Source organism: Drosophila sechellia, unplaced genomic scaffold, assembly GCF_004382195.2.
Source record: "Drosophila sechellia strain sech25 unplaced genomic scaffold, ASM438219v1 U_366, whole genome shotgun sequence".
In the NCBI taxonomy this organism is placed as follows: Eukaryota; Metazoa; Arthropoda; class Insecta; order Diptera; family Drosophilidae; genus Drosophila; species Drosophila sechellia.
The window spans coordinates 28,834-46,676 of record NW_022611302.1 but is presented as its reverse complement, the minus strand read 5'-3'; the positions used below and the strand labels follow the sequence as shown (position 1 = coordinate 46,676).

Below are 17,843 nucleotides of genomic sequence, written 5' to 3'. Positions count from 1 at the left end.
CAGTTATCCAAGCGGAGAGTAGGTGGAGGAGGGAGGCAGCGAGGACTTTGGATCGGCACTTGTTGCATCAGCATCGGGCGACGACCATAGCAGCCACAAGTGATTTCTTTCGCATCGATGCCTCCAGGCGCTGCTGACAGTTACAAAGTGCGCCCACTAGTTGGCGGTCAGGTTAAAATGACCCAAACTAAAAGCCAAAGCAAAGCCGAGGCACAATGCATATACGCGTTGTCGACGCCATCTCCCTAGCTTTGATTAATGGATTTTTCGTGTTGGCTTCGATTCTGGCCACGGCGTCATAAATAAACTCTAAAAATGCAACAATAGGCAAAAGGTGGAGCACGTCTGTGCGGCGCATATATATCATTGGTAAACTTTATTCTTAACATTTACATACAACGCGTTAAAATTACTTGTCCAATTGTTTTTTACTTTAGATATTACAATTATATGCCTATTTCATATATGGATATCGTAGGTGAAGTGCTTGAAAAGTTGAAAATAACTGTTTACACAATAGAATTCTATGTCAATTTTAAACTAATCATTTTAAATCTGGCTACTTACTAGTTACAATTTTGTGTGTGTTTCGGCGGAGCGAGGGACTTGGAGAGCTAGAAAACGTTCGAGTGCCGAATAGCACGCTCGTAAAAGACCTATACAATTCGAGCTGACTTGGCTCGTTCCATTGCTTTTGCTAATGCTGATCCTTTCGCCGTGGCTTCTGCTGGTGCTGGAGTTTTTGCCGATTGCTTAGACCCGCTGATCTCGCCCTGCCGCTTGGGACACTATAAGGACGGCGGATCGTACTGGAAGCCCGGGTTGTTGAACTTGAAGCGCGCAATCTCAAACTGCAGTGTCTCGTATTTGATGTCGGCCAGTCGCTTCAGCTGGTGCGCGATCTGCTGGCATCGCTGCTCTCAGCCGCTTGTCAGCGAGCTAGGTTCCCGCTCCAGCTTTGTACTGTGCAGCGCGGCACGCCTGCATGTTTGAAATGCAACGCGTCGCATTTTTAACTGAAAGAAGTGATGAATACTAAATGAACTACCAAACTTGGCAAAGTAAAGCGGCATAGTTACCTTCGTAAATAATTTGCTCCCTGGCTGTGTGCGCATCCGCTTGACGGCAGCTCGCCGTTGATCAGCTTATTGCGGAGGAGGCCTTTGCCCGGATTGATGACGGCGGCACAGGCCTGCGGGATGTGACGTACTCGACGGCGTGCGGCTGCTCTCCTCGACGTGCTCGAAGGATGTGTTGTCCACGACGATGGTGCGATAGTTCCCCGCCCGTATTGACCGCCGTTGTGGACGCGGTGATGCCGGTCTCGCTAGATTCTCCTCCATCATGTCCTCGTGATCGACATGCTCTTCCACCATCTCCTCCTCGTCCACCTCATCGTTGATGGCTTCCTCAACCAGCCTGCAGTTCCTTTTGAAATGCCGCCGAAGTACGCTGGCCCAGTTCCTCCATCTCGTCGTCGTGCTCATCCTTTTCGGACTTCAGATTGATCATCGTCTCGCCGCCGGTGGTGGGCACTTTGCCAAAGAGATCGAGTGCGCGCGTCTCCACGGAGGTCATCGAGATGTCCTTTCCGTGGACAGAAGCTGCGTCTGTACTTGCAGCGGGTGTGTTTTTCCAATCGTTTAGGCGCTGTTTTGGAGCAGGATATTCGGGATTAGAGGAAACATTATTTGAAGCCTGTTTGGTACTCGTACTTGCGCCACTCCTCCGGCGTCAGTGTGGGTCCGGAGCTGCACTTGTTTAGCCGTCGGAGAGCTCCTTCCACTTTTTTGTCAAGTAGTTCAGGTCGTAATCGCGCGGCACTCGTCCGTGGCGAAAATGGGGTCGCTCTCCATCATGTCGATGTACATTTGGTATTGCTCCGAGGAGGTGCGTTTCTTGCGGCGGTCCATCTTGCCGTTCATCCGGTATACTTGCTCTGTGCCTGCGTGCTCGATGCCGTGTTAAATCCTAGCAAAAGACCTAAAATGCAAATTGACGCCACCAAGCGATGCGAAATGTTCACCAAACAATAAACGCGTTTGGATTTTCTAGTTGCATTTTGCTGCTGTTCGCGCAGGTTGTATTCGGCACGGCAGTGGTGCGCATCTGGCGGCAAGCGATAATGCAATTAGTCCCATGCGATAGTTTTAGCTAGATGTGCAATAATTAAAAATATCACCAAACATAAGTTTTGTAAAATAAAAACATTCCTGTGCATCTATTAATTTTTTTTTAGAGGAAACAGAAATGATTCTTCCAATATTTATTACGGTTTCATATAAGTCATTAATACATTTCAAAATATATGTGCCAAAAGTATTTCGTCGAACGATATGAAAACAACAGTCTTAAAAACGACTAATGGTATAACGTACACACTACTCAAGAATTTGTTTTCAACGAATGCCTACTGTACTCATTGAACGTTCCGCGTCTTTTAATTCGAGCGAAATCAGCAGGTCCCTCTGAGCTCACATATTATATTACATTATACACATTATTATATTATGTGCATGGCTAGCAGATCGAACTGGGCTATAATTCCGGAACGAACTCGAATCCGGGATTCTTGTACTGGAACCGGCTATCTTAAAGTGCAGCGATGCCTCGTGTATGTCCGAAATGCGTTCACTGCTCCTGAATTTCTCACTATAGAAGGCAGACGGTTCTTTCCGGGCAGATTGTTCAGATGTGACATCCGAGACTGAAATCAAGGTTATTCCCTTATAAATATATAGTATTTACATTAGATTGCGTTTACCCACCTTCGTAGATAATCTCACTGCGCCATCGAGCCTTAGCTTTTTCGCGCACTATGACCATTGATGACCGTTGGGTTGGCTTGCTCGTGAGGCTCCGCTATGAACTGCTGTACTGCTCCTCCTCATCCTCCTCCTCAAAAAACTCCTCCATATTCTCATTCTCTTCCACAATCTCTTTATCCTGTTCCTCTTCCTCCTCCATCATGTCCTGCAGGCGCATCGAAACCTCGCGAAAATTCGGTTCTAAGGAGAAGATCTGCAGGGCTCTGTTCTCCAGAGGAGTCATTGCATTGCTCTTGTCATCCGAATTGATGCTGCGTCGGTACTTGGAGCGCGTGCTGTTCTTCCAGTCTTGAGGCGCTATAAGCATACACGCTGTGGGCTTGTACACTCGATACCCAAATGTTGCAACATACCTTTCGCCATTCCTCGGGCGACATAGTGGACCCTGGGGGCACTTTTAGCAGATCGCTGAGCTCCTTCCACTTCTTGCCGTCCTGGGTGCGACTCAGTTTGTTGCCGACATCAGGATTCTCCTCCATGAAGTCTAGGTATACTTCGTATTGGTAGTACGACGTCCGCTTGTTGCGTCGATTCATTTTGGGGATCCAACTTATGACCAACAATTGAAAACAAACAAATTGAAACAGACGCCACAAAAGGCAATAAAGCAACGAGCTATCGATAACACAAGCAATTAAGGCTCCGCAATTAAATACCAAAACTGAAATACCAAACTATCTTAGAAAATAACAAAATAATTATTATGTTCTCTTGGTTTGAAAAGAATTATTTATAGAAGTTATCAAATTGTGTAATAAATCTAAAATATTTAATGTTCTCAAAATATCACATTTTTTAACATAAATTGGTCTAGTTCATATAACAGTTTTTGTGTATTTCGTAATTTTTTAAACAGAGCTAACACTGCTATTTCAATCAAGTTCAATCAGAGAGAAGAACAGTAGTAGACACCTCACTAAATATATTTCCAAACATTTTTTATTTCCAATATTTATTCAGAACTAATTCAAAAGTATACCAATCTCCGTGCTCTGCAGCATTTAACGGTACGCGACGAACGGTACTACCATAGTGGTCCAAAAACCGAGTTTCCTTCATTTTCAGGTGTAAAATTAACAGAGATATAGTGCGATTTCTGGCCCGAAAATTGTGCTATATCACGGGACAGGCCACTGACCACCACATAGACCGCAAGGGAATACGGATAATGCGGCCACTGTCCCGGAAAAGGCCGCTGGAAACGAGCATGAGACCCGAATTGCGAACCAGATGATATAGTAGCGTGCCAGCCAGCGAGTGCAAGCGAGAGAAGGCGAGAGGAGCAGAGTGAGAGAGAGAGGAGGACAGAGTAGACACAAAACTTCGGCCCCAAGTTCTCGCCCATCTTACGGCCGATTTTACAGCGTATATAGCCGCTATATAGTCGCCCGAATGGCGGAGGAGAATCCCGGAGGTCTTGCCGGCATCGTGCCCTATTTGGAGTGGATGAGTTGGGCGCATCGGTAATTGTGGAGCCGGGATCGGAAGGATCCAATGTCGGAAGCCGGACGCTACCGGCTGCGGCCATGAAGTTTGCTGATCTCACGAGAGCGCAGTGAGTCGGAGACAACGAGCCGAGGAACCCGTATCCGCTGGCCCGGATAATGCCAACGCCATCGGTGAGGCGGGCACCAGTGCATCCGCCGCGGAGGAGAACGGAACAGTAGAGCGCACCTCGCCGCCGCCCCAATTGCGCCATCTGCTTGTCCCGGTGCAGGAGGAAGTGCTTCACGGACTCGTGCATGCACCAGTTCTGCTTCAAGTGCCTGTGCGAGTGGAGCAAGGTGAGCAGTCCGCAGGCTACAGCAAGCAAATGAACAAATATTTAAATCCTAATTATCCTCGATTGCAGATAAAGCCCGAGTGTCCACTGGTAAGCAGCCCTTCAGGACCATCATACACAATGTCCGCACCCTGGACGACTACGATCGCTACCCGGTGCAGACCACGTCGCCGGTTCCAACGGAAAATCCATCCCTACGTTTCCACATTGTGAGGCGTCCCAGGTATATGCCGCTGGTGCAGAACGAGGCCGTCATTGTCAACGACATCGAGGCGGCCATAGCGGCAGGAGCTGCTGGTGAAGAGGTGCTTCCGGCGGCAGAAGTAGCAGCTGGCAGGCAATCGTACAGCCGCTTCGAGCCGTATCGCTCGGAGCTGATGAATTACTACCAGCACGACCAGGATGCAGCCACATCGGGCTCATTGAGCCAGCTCTGGCGACGTTATGTGTACGATAGAAAGCTGTATGCTCTGCCCGTCAGCGACAGCGTGACGGGACACTTCGAGAGTGGAGCGCCCGTTTTTACAGGTCCGTTCGTATACTTGAAACAGCATAGTTACCCATACTGATTTCGATTTCAAATCTTTGCTTATAGAAAACAATCCTGCTCAGATTCATCGCCTGATGCCTTGGATTCATCGCGACATCATGTGCCTACTGAGGAATGCTGCACATAGCGTGAACACTGTGATGACGCTGATGAACGACCTCCTGCCCATGACCAGCTTACTAGGTCCTACATTCCGTCGCCGGCTGTCGCCGTATCTCGGCGAGCGCACCAGTCACTTCATCCACGAACTGTTTAACTTTGCCCGCTCCCCGTATGATATAAACGGCTACGACCATGTGGTGCAGTATTCGGCACGAGTGGCCGAGGAGGTGGAGGTGGATCTGTTGGACATGGTGGAGACACAATCCTCGAACAGTGATGATCTGCATTTGGAGGTTGGAGATGCGGATGCTATAAACCCTGACTTCTCTCCGGACTGGAGCCCCCCTAGGGTACGCCCGTCGACCAGTGTGATTGTGACCAATCCTGGTGCCACACATTCCTTCAGCGTGACAATGGCCAGTGATGGCAGTGAGCTGCCGGGATTTCCATACGCCGTACAACCAATGTTGGCTCCCAAACGGTGGCCATTAACCTAAGCATGAGGCGCCCAGCGGCGGTTGCCAGCGAGGAAGCGGAAGTCATCGAGATCGACGACGGCGATGCGGCCGCAAATGCAGAGGTGGCGGCTATCAACGATGGCAGCAACACCAGCAGGAGACACGCAGGTGCTACTCTTCCAGTGAGTGCGCACATCGAACTCGGGAGCAGCAGCAGTTCCGGCGATGAGGATGAGTGCGTCTTTGTGCTGGAGCTGAAGCCACCACACATGCGCACTCCCGAGCAGGTGAGCCTCGACTCAAATAGTGACTCCGATGTGGTGTTCGTAAATGAGCAACACGAAGCTGCGCCGGCCGCAATTGCCGATAACCGGGCGACACAATCCCCGTTGGATCCGCCCTCCAGGGATCAGGGCCTGTTTATGGGACCAGCACAAGTGGTGCAGCGGCCAACAGAGGCAAGAACTGGAAGCTGGTCATGGCGGAGACACGGCGCCTCGATCAGTTGCGCACGCTGCGCTGTATACGTTCAAAGAAATCACGCCAGCGGTCCTCAATGCCTGCCCGCAGTGACAGTGGCAGCAGCCCCAGCAGCTGCTGCAGCAGCTCCTCCTTTCACTTCAGCAGCAGCAGCGATGAGGATAGCAGTGACAGTAGTACCACACTTCCGAGCCACCCAAAAAAAAACCACGCAAGCGAGTGGCGAATAAAAAGCGCTCTAAAAACGGGTCAATTGGGAAAAGGACATCTCGTAAACGGAAGGCCAAAGACCAGAATATTAAACACGAGCAGCTGGCAATGCTGGAACAGCAGCAGAAGAGCCAACAGAAGCCCCAGCGACAACCGGAAAGCAGCAGTGACAGCTCAAGTTCGTCCGATGACGAGTCAGGTGGCGATAGCAGCGAGTCATCTGGTAAGTGGTTTGGGAATCTAGACGGATCTTATCAGCATGAACGAATGAATGTATGTATTTCATCACACTATCTGAACAGGAACGCACTAGAATGATCTCTAAAAACACTAAAACAACTATTTATTATCCTATCAGATCAAACTTTTACACTTACTTAAAAAAATGAGTAAGACGAGTTCTAATCATACAAATTTCTTTTCTAGGTCAACCCAACACGAACAACAACAATTCCAGCAGCGATTCCGATGATGATAGCACTGTAAACCTGCAGCTCAGTGCTTGCGCGCCACACTAAAAGCGGAGGCAACTCTGGAGGATAGGAAACCAGTAAAACTGGAGCTTCAGTTGCCCGATGACGACCAGGCGGGGCCACACCACTCACGGATGGCTCCAGCGCCGAGAGAGGATAACGAACCGGGTTGCAGTGCACCGAAACGGCGACGCAGTTGCAGCCACAGCAATCAGTCCAGCCAGAGTGCCAGTTTGGCCAGCAGTTCGACAGCCACCTCGGGCTCAGCTCCAATAAGTTCGTTTGCCTGGAGAGTAGCGGGCTATTCCGGCGATCCCCTAATGCGCGGCCATCCGGCGATTGAGGAGCACGACATAGCCAACTCCCTAATCGAACTGTCCACTCTAACGCAGCCTGTGGACGTCGGACTCTTCAACGAGCATTCTAATTCGGCAGATAATTCCATAGGCATGCTGCGCAACACGTTGTGCGACAGCCCACAAGCTTTGACTGCGGATGACGCCAATCTAGATAACTATTTCGATACAGATGCGGATCCGGAGGCGGCCAGCCATGAACGGGATGCCTATTTGCTGGAGGCCGCAATCGATGTGGTTGGCGAAGCAGAGTTGGAAACCGCGGAGGATACAGCCACTGCCACCGAAGAACAAGATGAGGAGGATGAAGAGGATGAAGATCAAGAGGAAGACGACCAGGAAGAGGAAAAAGCTGCGGATGAAGAAGAGGAAGAGGAGGAGGAGGAGGACGACGATGATAGCGACAACCACGATGAAAACGAGGAGAATCGGGGGCTACTGGCGTATCTAGCATAAGCCACTGATTTTGATTTCATTTAAGTTGCTAGTTTAAGGGAATGTTTAACTGGTTTCCGTATTGTCTTGTTCCGATTCCTGAAATCCCCAAACCCCTTAACATAATACTTGTAATTGTAATTGCTATGTAACTGATGTATTCTAGGCCTAAGATTGCCATTTTAAGTTGTACATATATAAACACCAATAATAATAATAATAATAATAATAATAATAATATCTATTATGTTTACACACCCATCCATGTCTTACATACATATATACCCCCCTCGCAAGACGCATTCTGTATCCTCCTGAAGAACATCGATTGTAAATGTATTCACTTAGGTTAGCCGCAGCTATAACTAACTAACTATAAACAATGACAACTAACTTTACTATCGTAGCTTTTAAATCGTAGAACTAGCGCTGATCATGTATGACGAGGGTGTTAATGTTTTTTGCATAGGTGGGCGTGGCCAGTTATGAATTTTAGTGAACTCAACATACATACAATGAACAAAAGATATCTGTAATACGAATCAAATACATAATAAATGTAAAGATTAAATGTAAATCAATGGCATTTTATATTTCGTAACGATCTAAAAGGTATTCTCGTTGGATCAAGGATGCTCGGCATAGGCACCTTGCGAATTTTTTTAAAAATATTTGCATATTTTGTTTCAATTCACCGTTTCCAGTGATTTCAGAGTATATTCTATTACCAATGTCCCCACGATTTGCAGGTTAGTTTATGGCTTTGTCTAAACAGTCCCTTACGTTCCACACTTGACATTAGGCATCGTGTAGATGTGCCCCAAATCAAAACGTGCCACAAAGCCGTTGTGCCTGCGCAATAAACAAAACTTTTTCGCTGAGTTGTGCTTGGGAATTGTTTAAAGAACGAGCTAATTGTTTAGTTCCTATAACGTAAATACCGTATCATATTGCATAGCTGGAAAAGTTCCATTTCGCGAGCGACAGTAGGCAGTGAAATTAGTATAAAATCGAATTTGTGATTGACAATTTCGGGAACTTTCGGTCACGTGTAAAGTTTCGGTTTTTTCTTCAAGGAATTTTGACATTGTGGAGTGCAGCAACAATGATGCCACGGCACATGGTCCAATGGCGCATATATGTCTACGCCAATTCGCTATATTCTCTGCCGGATCGCGAAACACGCGACTTTCGCGGCTGGTCCCCTGAATATTTCCGGTGAGTTTTTACCTCCCCCAAAAGAAAAGGGAAATTTCCGCCATGTTCTCATTTCTGCCTTTCCTTGCAGTCTCAATCCCTTCGAGATTCATAGAGTAATGATGTGGGTGAACCGCGATGTATCGGTGCTGATCAGGACCAGGAAGGCGGATATTTTCTATATGTACGAGACCATCAAGAATCTGCTTCCTCGTCTCTACTTGGACAGCGAGGAGTTCCGAAAGCCCATGACCTACTTTTTTGGTGCCAATACGGACCTGTTCATCCACGAACTGATCAACTTTGCCCGTTCCCCGTACGACACTCTAATGGCCTACGAGTGCAGCACCCAGTACCGGGCCTTGATGGATTTTGATAATGGTCCCAGTACCTCTGCGAAGTCCAAGGATCTCGAGTTTTTGTCCTCGAAACTGCACAGCTTTGTAGACTTTACGCGCCGCATCAACTACGACGATTGCGGTGGCTTTGAGGCGGATCTGGAGCTGGAGGATGAGGATTTCGGCGAGCTAGACGATATGATGATGGAATGCTTTGGTGCTCCATTCTTGATGAAGATGGACGGAAAGCTGGTGACAGCCCGAATCATACCAAGCTCACAAGCTAATGCATCTAACCGGGGTCAGGTGAATCAACAAACTCAATCCCAGGCCCAGGCACAGCCTCAGGCCCAGGCCCAGACCCAGACCCAGACCCAGGCCCAGGCCCAGGCCCAGGCCCAGGCCCAGGCCCAGGCCCAGGCCCAGGCCCAGGCCCAGGCCCAGGCCCAGGCCCAGGCCCAGGCCCAGGCCCAGGCCCAGGCCCAGACCCAGACCCAGACCCAGACCCAGACCCATACCCAGACCCAGGCCCAGGCCCAGGCCCAGGCCCAGGTCCAGGCCCAGGTCCAGGCCCAGGTTCAGGTCCAGGCTCAGGACCAGGTTCAGGATCAGCTCCAGGGTCAGGCCCAGGCCCAGGTCCCGGCTCAGGCCCAGGCCCAGGTCCCGGCTCAGGCCCAGGCCCAGGTCCCGGCTCAGGTCCAGCAGTCATCAGCTCAGTCCGCCCAGCTACTCCTCCCTGAGCTAACGCAGGCGGTGATGCAGGCTCAGCAACGACCGGTTCACCAATCCCAGCAGTCGGGACAGCAATCAGGACCTCTACATGCCGCAGTGTCCGCCGCCTTGGTTGCGCCTCTGGAGGATCTGGAACTCGGGTTCGCCATCGAGCGCAGCATGTTCGTCGGAGCCTCATACGATGATCTCGCTCGAGGAGGCGAGTTCGTCCTGCCAAATGGACAGGTGTTGCGCTTTGGCAACGCTAGCCGTTCTGTGCGCCCTCCCAACGGGAATGAATCCGGCTCCGGTGTCATGAATCCACCACCACCACCACCCGTGCCGAATAATCCGCGAAATGCGTCCGCACAGCAGGGCCGCCGCCGCCGCACGCAAAACCAACGCTAGGAGGGATCCCTAATTACAATATCCTGTTGCTACATTTTCAACTCATGTATAATACAATCGAGTGCGCCGAGGTATTTGTCAATGGCCTCTCGCAGCACAGACAGCTATAAAGAAAAGGGTTTAAAGGACATTAAAAATTGATAACGATAACGGGAAAAAAGGATGGCCCATCAATAAGGACACGCCATGTAATATTGCGTGCCAAATATGCCTTTAGCGCATATTTCCCTTTGTCTTAATTTCGGCAGAAAAGGTAGCTGCAAACCCCACACACCTTCCCCCTCCTTCCACATCCCCCTGTCACATGGCGCATGAAAAATTGAATTACACGCACTTTTGCGCATAAACGAGGGAGCTAAGATAAAAAAAAAGCAAAAATGTTGAGTGAAAAATGCGGCCGATTTAGGGTTTCCGCTGGAGGAATGGGTGTGGAGGTGCCCCAGCTGCTTGTGGTAGCAAATTCAGGTCCAGAAAATTGAGTTAAATATTCCCTTTTTCGGTGCGGCTTACTTGTTTTTCCCCTCATCTCTTTTTTTTTTTTTTTGGTATTTGGTTTTCGGGAAAAAAGGTATAATATAATTGTCCTGCCTGCACGGTAATTCAATGCATATTTGATTTTATGATTCTTTCGGCACAAAGAAGCATTAATGCATATCGAATGAGGCCCCAGAAATCGAATCGAATCATCATAATTGTCAGAGGGCATAAACTTGCGCATTTAACCGAAGATGAAAAGTATCCACTTTTATTGAATTATAAAACTGCCTGAATTTTTCCAAATCCCTAATCAGCATCTTTGTTGAAATTTAAATTGTTTGAAATTTCATATTATTTCGCAGCAAAAGGATTTGCCTAGCTTTTTGGAACAACTTCGATTTAAATGGAATTTACTAATTCGTTCTCAAAACTCTCGACTGCACAAGGGATAATCCCCGAAATCCAATCGAATCATTCCACATAGCCAATGTGAAAAAGTTGAGGCGTCGAGGCGAAGTCAACTGTGGAGGGAAAACTGCATCTTCAGGCTGTCCAAAGGACTCCATCACCGCCAGGATCTCGGCTTGGCTCTGGAAAAGTTATCCCTCAGTCTAAATGTCATTAGGGTTTTGTCGGCTGCATTTGCTTGGCTCGACTGACAAACTAATTTGCGTAATGTTGACGAAAAACTTTTTATTTGACTTGCTGACTTGGCCCACAGTCACAGCCCACTTTTCCCAGATCCCTGCCATTTTCCCTACTCTTTTTCATTACTATTTTTTTTTTTTTTGTGAGCAAGACACGCAAGAAATAAAAGCGAGACGATTCAAAACTTTGCGCCAGTTTGCACTGCATTTTGGAGATGTTGAAATGGGGCGGGCTGGTAATTGTGAGGCTAAAAGTAGTTTGGTTGCCCGGATTTAAGTTTGAGTTGCAAATTACGCCGCCGACTTGAATTAAACGTTTCAGATATCACGCATACGCACCGCTGCCTCGCAGGCGCCAGCCGAGGGATCGTTAATGTGCATTTCATGGAAATGCCCGGCTCGATCTGCATAAAATATTCATACAAACGCCGCGATTTCACCGACACCCCAACAAATTATCGCGCTCAAGTGTTTGCTTCCGAGTGTTCGTTGGTTTATCTCGAATTATGCGCGTGGCGCTGCGGAATTAAAATAATTTCCACATTCGCCGCTGCGAGCAATTAATCAAGACCGCCGCTGACTGATATGCGGTGACTGATATGCGGTTATAAGTTCTTCTCATTTGGGCCCAATGTTTTGGGCCAAGTTTTGATTTACGGACATCCGCCGGCCACCTGTCGCCGGTCCCTTTGGATCGCCACACTTTTGTACTAACCCTCGGCAAAACCCTTGACAATCTGCCCATCGTGCCACTCGATATCCCGCTGCAATGTGCCACATTCGTTTTCACTCTTGTCTTGCCTTAGATTTCCGCCACCGACGTTCTTCTTCCGTGGATGCTGATTTTGCACTGAAAAAAAGTGGGCTCAGCTTCTTTACACCTAGCTATTATTCTATTAACCATCAGATAGGAGAAGTATGATTGTTGATATTAAGTTTGAGCTAAATTTCATTTGATACGATTGGAATTATTGCTAACTTTGCATTTCCTGTATTGTATATTTGGCATATTTATTTAGTGCATATTTATGCCAGTGCATTCCGCCTTTTTTGCCCCTTTTCGGCATTTGCCAACTTTAATATGTTGGCACAGCACGGAGGCACGGCTTTTGAGACGAGTTTCCATTACATTGCAGCGGAAGCCGGATGTTGAAATTGTTGAGGTTTCTCCGCCAGCTCGCAGAAGTGTGTGTGTGTGTGTGTGTGTGCAGGGTGTTGTGTGCGTGAGGGAGGGGAGTAAGCAGCTTAGGAAAACTGCTTGCAAGGCTGGCGATGTTGAGGAAATTGCCAGGAATACCATGGCTACTGCGAAGCGATTCGAAATCGAATCCGGACGCAAACACGAAACCCAATCGCGCTGCTTTCTTTAAATGCTCAATCAAAAACTTCTCACGGATTCTTGGGAAATGATTCAATTTTTGCGCAATTGTCACAGCTTAACTCTTAAGCAGAGACTCGCTCGATTACGTAAGCGATTTGGAGTGGAAAAGCCATAAAGCAGGCATCACTTTTCAATAAACACGCATACTTTGCATATTTGGCTATGTATGATTCAGCGCCAAAATAAGTTGGCAATCTCCGTTTATTTTCTCGTTGAGTTGCTTAAATAAATATAGTAAAATCGGGTGGAAAAGCATTTTCTATTTTCTTAGGGTAAATAAATATTAATATGCAGCGAGTTTAATGCTTCACTTTGGGCAAGCACAAATATTTTCCTTTTAAATGGTGTTATACAACCGTATAGAAGGTGAAATTTAAAAACTTCATATGGAATTTTTAGGTTCAACTTATTGTTTTTTTCTATGAATGCTTTAAGGCCACGCTTAAATAAATGTAATAATTTTTTAAATGAGCGATTTTCCGATATTTTACTCTGCGTTGGCCTGTTGCGTGACTTTATGTATTCGTGTTTTTTTTCCTTTCCTTTCCGCTGCCGCTGACTTTCCACTTTCTTGGCGGAGAAAATGCGTGTGTCATAAATCTACTCCAGCGCCTTTCGCTTAAAATCAAGCTATTTATCACAAGGCGGCGAGGACGACGTCATGCTGCTGCGGTGGCAGCCAGGATACAAGGATATAAGGATGCCTGGATGCCTGGATTGTGGGCTGGCAAGATGTGGGAATGCCAGAAGAACGCTGCGATGCCGTGGTGCCGCCGCACTCTTATCATCATCGAAGTGGGTCGGGGGCGCATATGTTCCATGGCTGTTGATGCCTCTCCGCAGGATTTTTTATGGGTCTGCCAACGCGGACCGCTTGCTGAGGTAAAAAGTTGCGGACAACAAACTTTCCTTCTTGACGGCTCGACTCTGTTCCTTTTTTTTTTGGGCTGCCTGCTGCGTGCGAAGGTGACAAGAATCCGGTAATTTGTGACTCCAAGGTTAAATGTTAATGTTTGCCATTATACAAACATTTGACGTTTTGTTTTGGCAGCAGCGGTGGCGGCAGTTGAAGCAAACGGGTTATGAACACGTGCGACAGTCCAAAGGGTCCACGTTGCGTATACGTTATTTTTTATGCTCCTGCTAATTTGACTGGCGCCAGGTAATAATGCTCCCCCGGCCTTGAGCCAGTCCCCTGTAGTTTGCTTAGGCTGTCGGCCATAATTTAAAGAAGCCAAACTAAACATTGCCAAGGGCAATGTTTACGCTTAACTGTTTTTGGCCACCGAACGGAGTTTCGCAAGTCCAAAGACCGTGCAGTTGGTCCTCGATAATTTGATAAAAAAAAATAGATAATAGAAAAAAAATAAATTACTTACATTAAGAAATCTCATGTTATGCTTGTATTGTTTTTTTTTTTTTACTTGAATTAATATTTTTTATAATAATATACAAGGATATTATAAAAAATATAATTACCATTCCATGCGATTAAGATTAAATCCAAAGGACTATCATTAATTGCTATTTGTTAAAATTATTTAAAACGAATTCAATTAAATTTTGTGAAAACCAAGTCAGAGCAATGTTCAACTTATTGAAGCTGTACCGTACTCGGGGATGACCTTTCGGGTTCAGCTTGCGAGAGACTTGAAATGGCTGCTGGGCGACCGTCTTAATGGCAGCTCCGAATGTTGCTAATGTTAATTTAAGAAAATATTCCGACCCGGCCATCTGCGAGTGGATGTGCGTGTGTGTGCGTGTGTTGCCTGGAAACACTTGCGGTGTGGCAGCATTTGTGCATTATTATTTGCGGTCAAGTCTTTTGTGGCTTGGCCTTTTAGCATATCCAAACCCCTTTGAAGCCGCAGCAAATGGCAGTGCCAGCAGCGGACTAATTAAAGGAATATTCATTTCAAAATACTTGTAGCTCCGCCGGAAATTGCACACCCACACACACACATTGACACACCGCTTTGGCTTCTCAATATGTGTGTATATGCGTGAGTGTGTGTGTGTGGTTGTGTGACGTGCATGAGGCAATCAATTACGGCGAACCGTTTTGCCAAAAAAAGCGTGTTGCCTACTTTCCGGCGCCCGCGTGTTTGCCAACACAGCAGCACAATTAATTATGTACATTGGGGCCCCTTTTTCCTTTTTCCCACCATCACCCCGCCCACTTTCTCGCCCCTTTCCTTGCTGTTTGCCCAAGTCTGTGTTTGTCCACACAGAGGGAAAATAATTCGCCATATTATATTGTAATTGAGTCAGCCGTTTTAGCAACAAAACATATATTAAATTTATTTATGAAGATTTAATTGCGATGATTATTGCACATAAATAACTGCATACTTCTACAAGTGTTTCAGTTACCTAAAATTTATTGGCAGCATCTCTCGAAAAAAAAGAATTTTGGCAAGTCTACATGACTAATTTCCGAAAGGGATCTTTAAATTTAAGAGAAAGTAGTACAGATATTTTGAATTCTTTCCTTTCCTTTACTTTCTTAAAATATGTTATAAGAACTGTGAATATTTCAGACCGATTGGTATTCAATTTTCCCGCAGTGCACGACAAAATATCGCGGAGGATGAGAGTCATCCTTGAGCTTAGACGACAGCATATGCTCATGCATGCCTAATTACGATAAATCCTTGCCCTTGCCCGCTCTCACTTACAAACTTTCACCCCATCCTATGCACTTTCACTTTCGCTTTCCCTATCCCCCTCTCACTTTCCCTCTCGAGTCTCGAGAACAAGCGCGCCCAAATGAAGTAGGCAGAAACAAGAAGAACAACAGCAGCGCCACTTCACAAGGATCATTCGCGTGTGAGTGAGTGTGTGTTTGTTTGCCAGGACTCTTTGGTTGTGTGTGTGGAGGCGTTCATAATTATGGCCGTATTTAGAGAAATTGGTTATTAGGTGCTTAACGCCATTTGTCTGACTGGAAATAGTTTGTTTTCGGGGGCCCCCTGCTGTTGGACATATCTTTGTGGAGGTGTGCTTAGCCAGTTTCTTAATCAGGAACCATATATATTTAAACTTATACAGGAATATTTTTTTCTGAGTGGAAAACGTTTGGAAAAATGTAGCACAAATTCACAGAATGTAAATTTCACACTAATTCAAGTTGAACAATTTTAATCAATTATTATGTCGCTGAAAGCTTTAATGTCAACATGCATACACATATAGAAAGTAAACTTAAATTAAAGATAAATTAATCAATTGATAACGAGCTTCAACGCATAAAAGGGATTTCTGCGAAAAGGAATCCATCGGCAAAAAAGCCGAAATTCCTAGAAAATGGATTTCCCACAAATTAACGTTCCATAATTCAATTGAAATTTTAATACCCCAGGAATCCAAGCTTAAGAATCAATATGTGCTTTAACATGCTATTCGTATTTATTAGGTATATTCGTTTGACTTTCCTTTAAATTTATCAATTTAATACAGCTTATAGCAAGCAAAAGAGCTAAGCTTGGCAGCTATTTTCTCCAATTTTCTTTGTAAAACAAAATGGATTAGCTTACCTCAAAAGCCCTCGAACTCAGCCCATTTTCAGGGCCATAATCCCTGGTCGATTTCAATTAAACTTTGCTGTAGAATACCAATCAACTAGCAACTCTTGCGACTACCCTCTTAGTTAGTTGGACTTGGCTAATACTTGAAATTGTCTGCTAATTCGTTATTATTGCTACTTTACCACGTTGCCCCTGCGTTGACTGAATTGGCTGCCCTTTCTTGGGCAATTAGCACTAGGCGCAGGCTGGCAATGCCAAGTGTCCCGTGGTCGAGTGGCTTTCACTGGAGGTTCCGGATTCCCTGCACAAGCACGTGTCCATCAATAATGTCTCCTGGCTGCTGGCTCCTGGCTCGCGGCTCCACAGCCATGCCTTCCATCCGTCAATTGGCCATCCATCAGTTCTAATTAATCATGCTCGGGCCTAATGAGTTGCTCTCAAATATGCTGGGAATGAATGGATGCCACTATTTCGTACGCTCCGCTAATGGAAATGGGTCTTAACTCGTGCTATACAATTGTCGCCGTTCCGATAGCCTTGTTGCAGTGTTCACAATGCAATGTCCGCAATACGCAATTTCAATTTCACGAGAACCAGCAACAAATCCAGCGCTGATTCTTATGCACATGGAAAAAATACGAATCCGTAATTAATTCTTGGAAAGCAGTTTGGCAAATTAATTACTTCCAAATGAACATCGTTATTTAATAATTTTCGCTATATCAGCATCGAATAGTGACATAAGAAAAGTAGTATTTTATAATCATATATATTCTGTGCAATAGATGGAAAGATGCTATTGGAAACCTATATATCTTCTAAAATACATATGGTTACTATTTTAGTAACTTTTTTCTCAGCGTGTAATAGAGGATATAGCTGTGGCTATGGCGATGTCAGTGGGACTGACCTAGAGTCCGTCAACAACTTGAGCTGCCTTGGCGAACGTGTTGACATCGTTGTTTTGGCCCGCTCATAATTCGCATTTTTTTCGGCTTGTTTTTGTTTTGACTGCGGCGGCTGCGGCTGCGGGTTTTTTTAGCTCGCCATTTTTTCCGAAAATATATTAACGGCTAACCCGATTCATCAGCCTATTGACAAGATGTCATGTGGGACAAGCAAATGACCGAACAAAAGACCGAATGTCTGGCGAGGATGGCTAAATGCAGACCAATTATACTGCATGGTGATGACAGAGAGAAATTTTGGTATTTATAGAATAATAAGCGGAAAATAAGTAATATAAAAGAGAATATTAAAGAATACTTTAAAACAACATATTAACAACTGTTGATTGCTTATTATGTAAATAAGTGCTTAGAAACAGAACTACCTGAATTAAGATAATATAAATATTAATAATTCAATGACTAATCTTAAGCATATATATTTTTATTAACATGTTGAATACAACTAAATGCCTATCTATATTTAAGTCATTTGTCTTTCTGCTAACACTTTTAATTAGCCTGCTTTCTATAA

General features: G+C 45.9%; 1 protein-coding gene and 3 pseudogenes across 1 annotated transcript; 2 read left to right on the top strand and 2 right to left on the bottom strand.

The window, feature by feature from the left end:
• Positions 1 to 357: 357 nt before the first annotated feature.
• Positions 358 to 1,925, bottom strand: LOC6609879 (annotated as a pseudogene).
• A 530-nt stretch (positions 1,926 to 2,455) lies between these two features.
• LOC6609880 lies at positions 2,456 to 3,416 on the bottom strand (annotated as a pseudogene).
• Positions 3,417 to 4,039: 623 nt separating this feature from the next.
• Positions 4,040 to 8,252, top strand: LOC6609881 (annotated as a pseudogene).
• A 250-nt stretch (positions 8,253 to 8,502) lies between these two features.
• Positions 8,503 to 10,479, top strand: LOC116803252. The gene is made up of 3 exons (XM_032727108.1): positions 8,503 to 8,893; positions 8,964 to 9,666; positions 9,907 to 10,479. Exons 1-3 carry the CDS (start codon positions 8,781 to 8,783, stop codon positions 10,327 to 10,329), a joined length of 1,239 nt encoding a protein of 412 aa, XP_032582999.1. The 5' UTR covers positions 8,503 to 8,780; the 3' UTR covers positions 10,330 to 10,479.
• Positions 10,480 to 17,843: the final 7,364 nt, after the last annotated feature.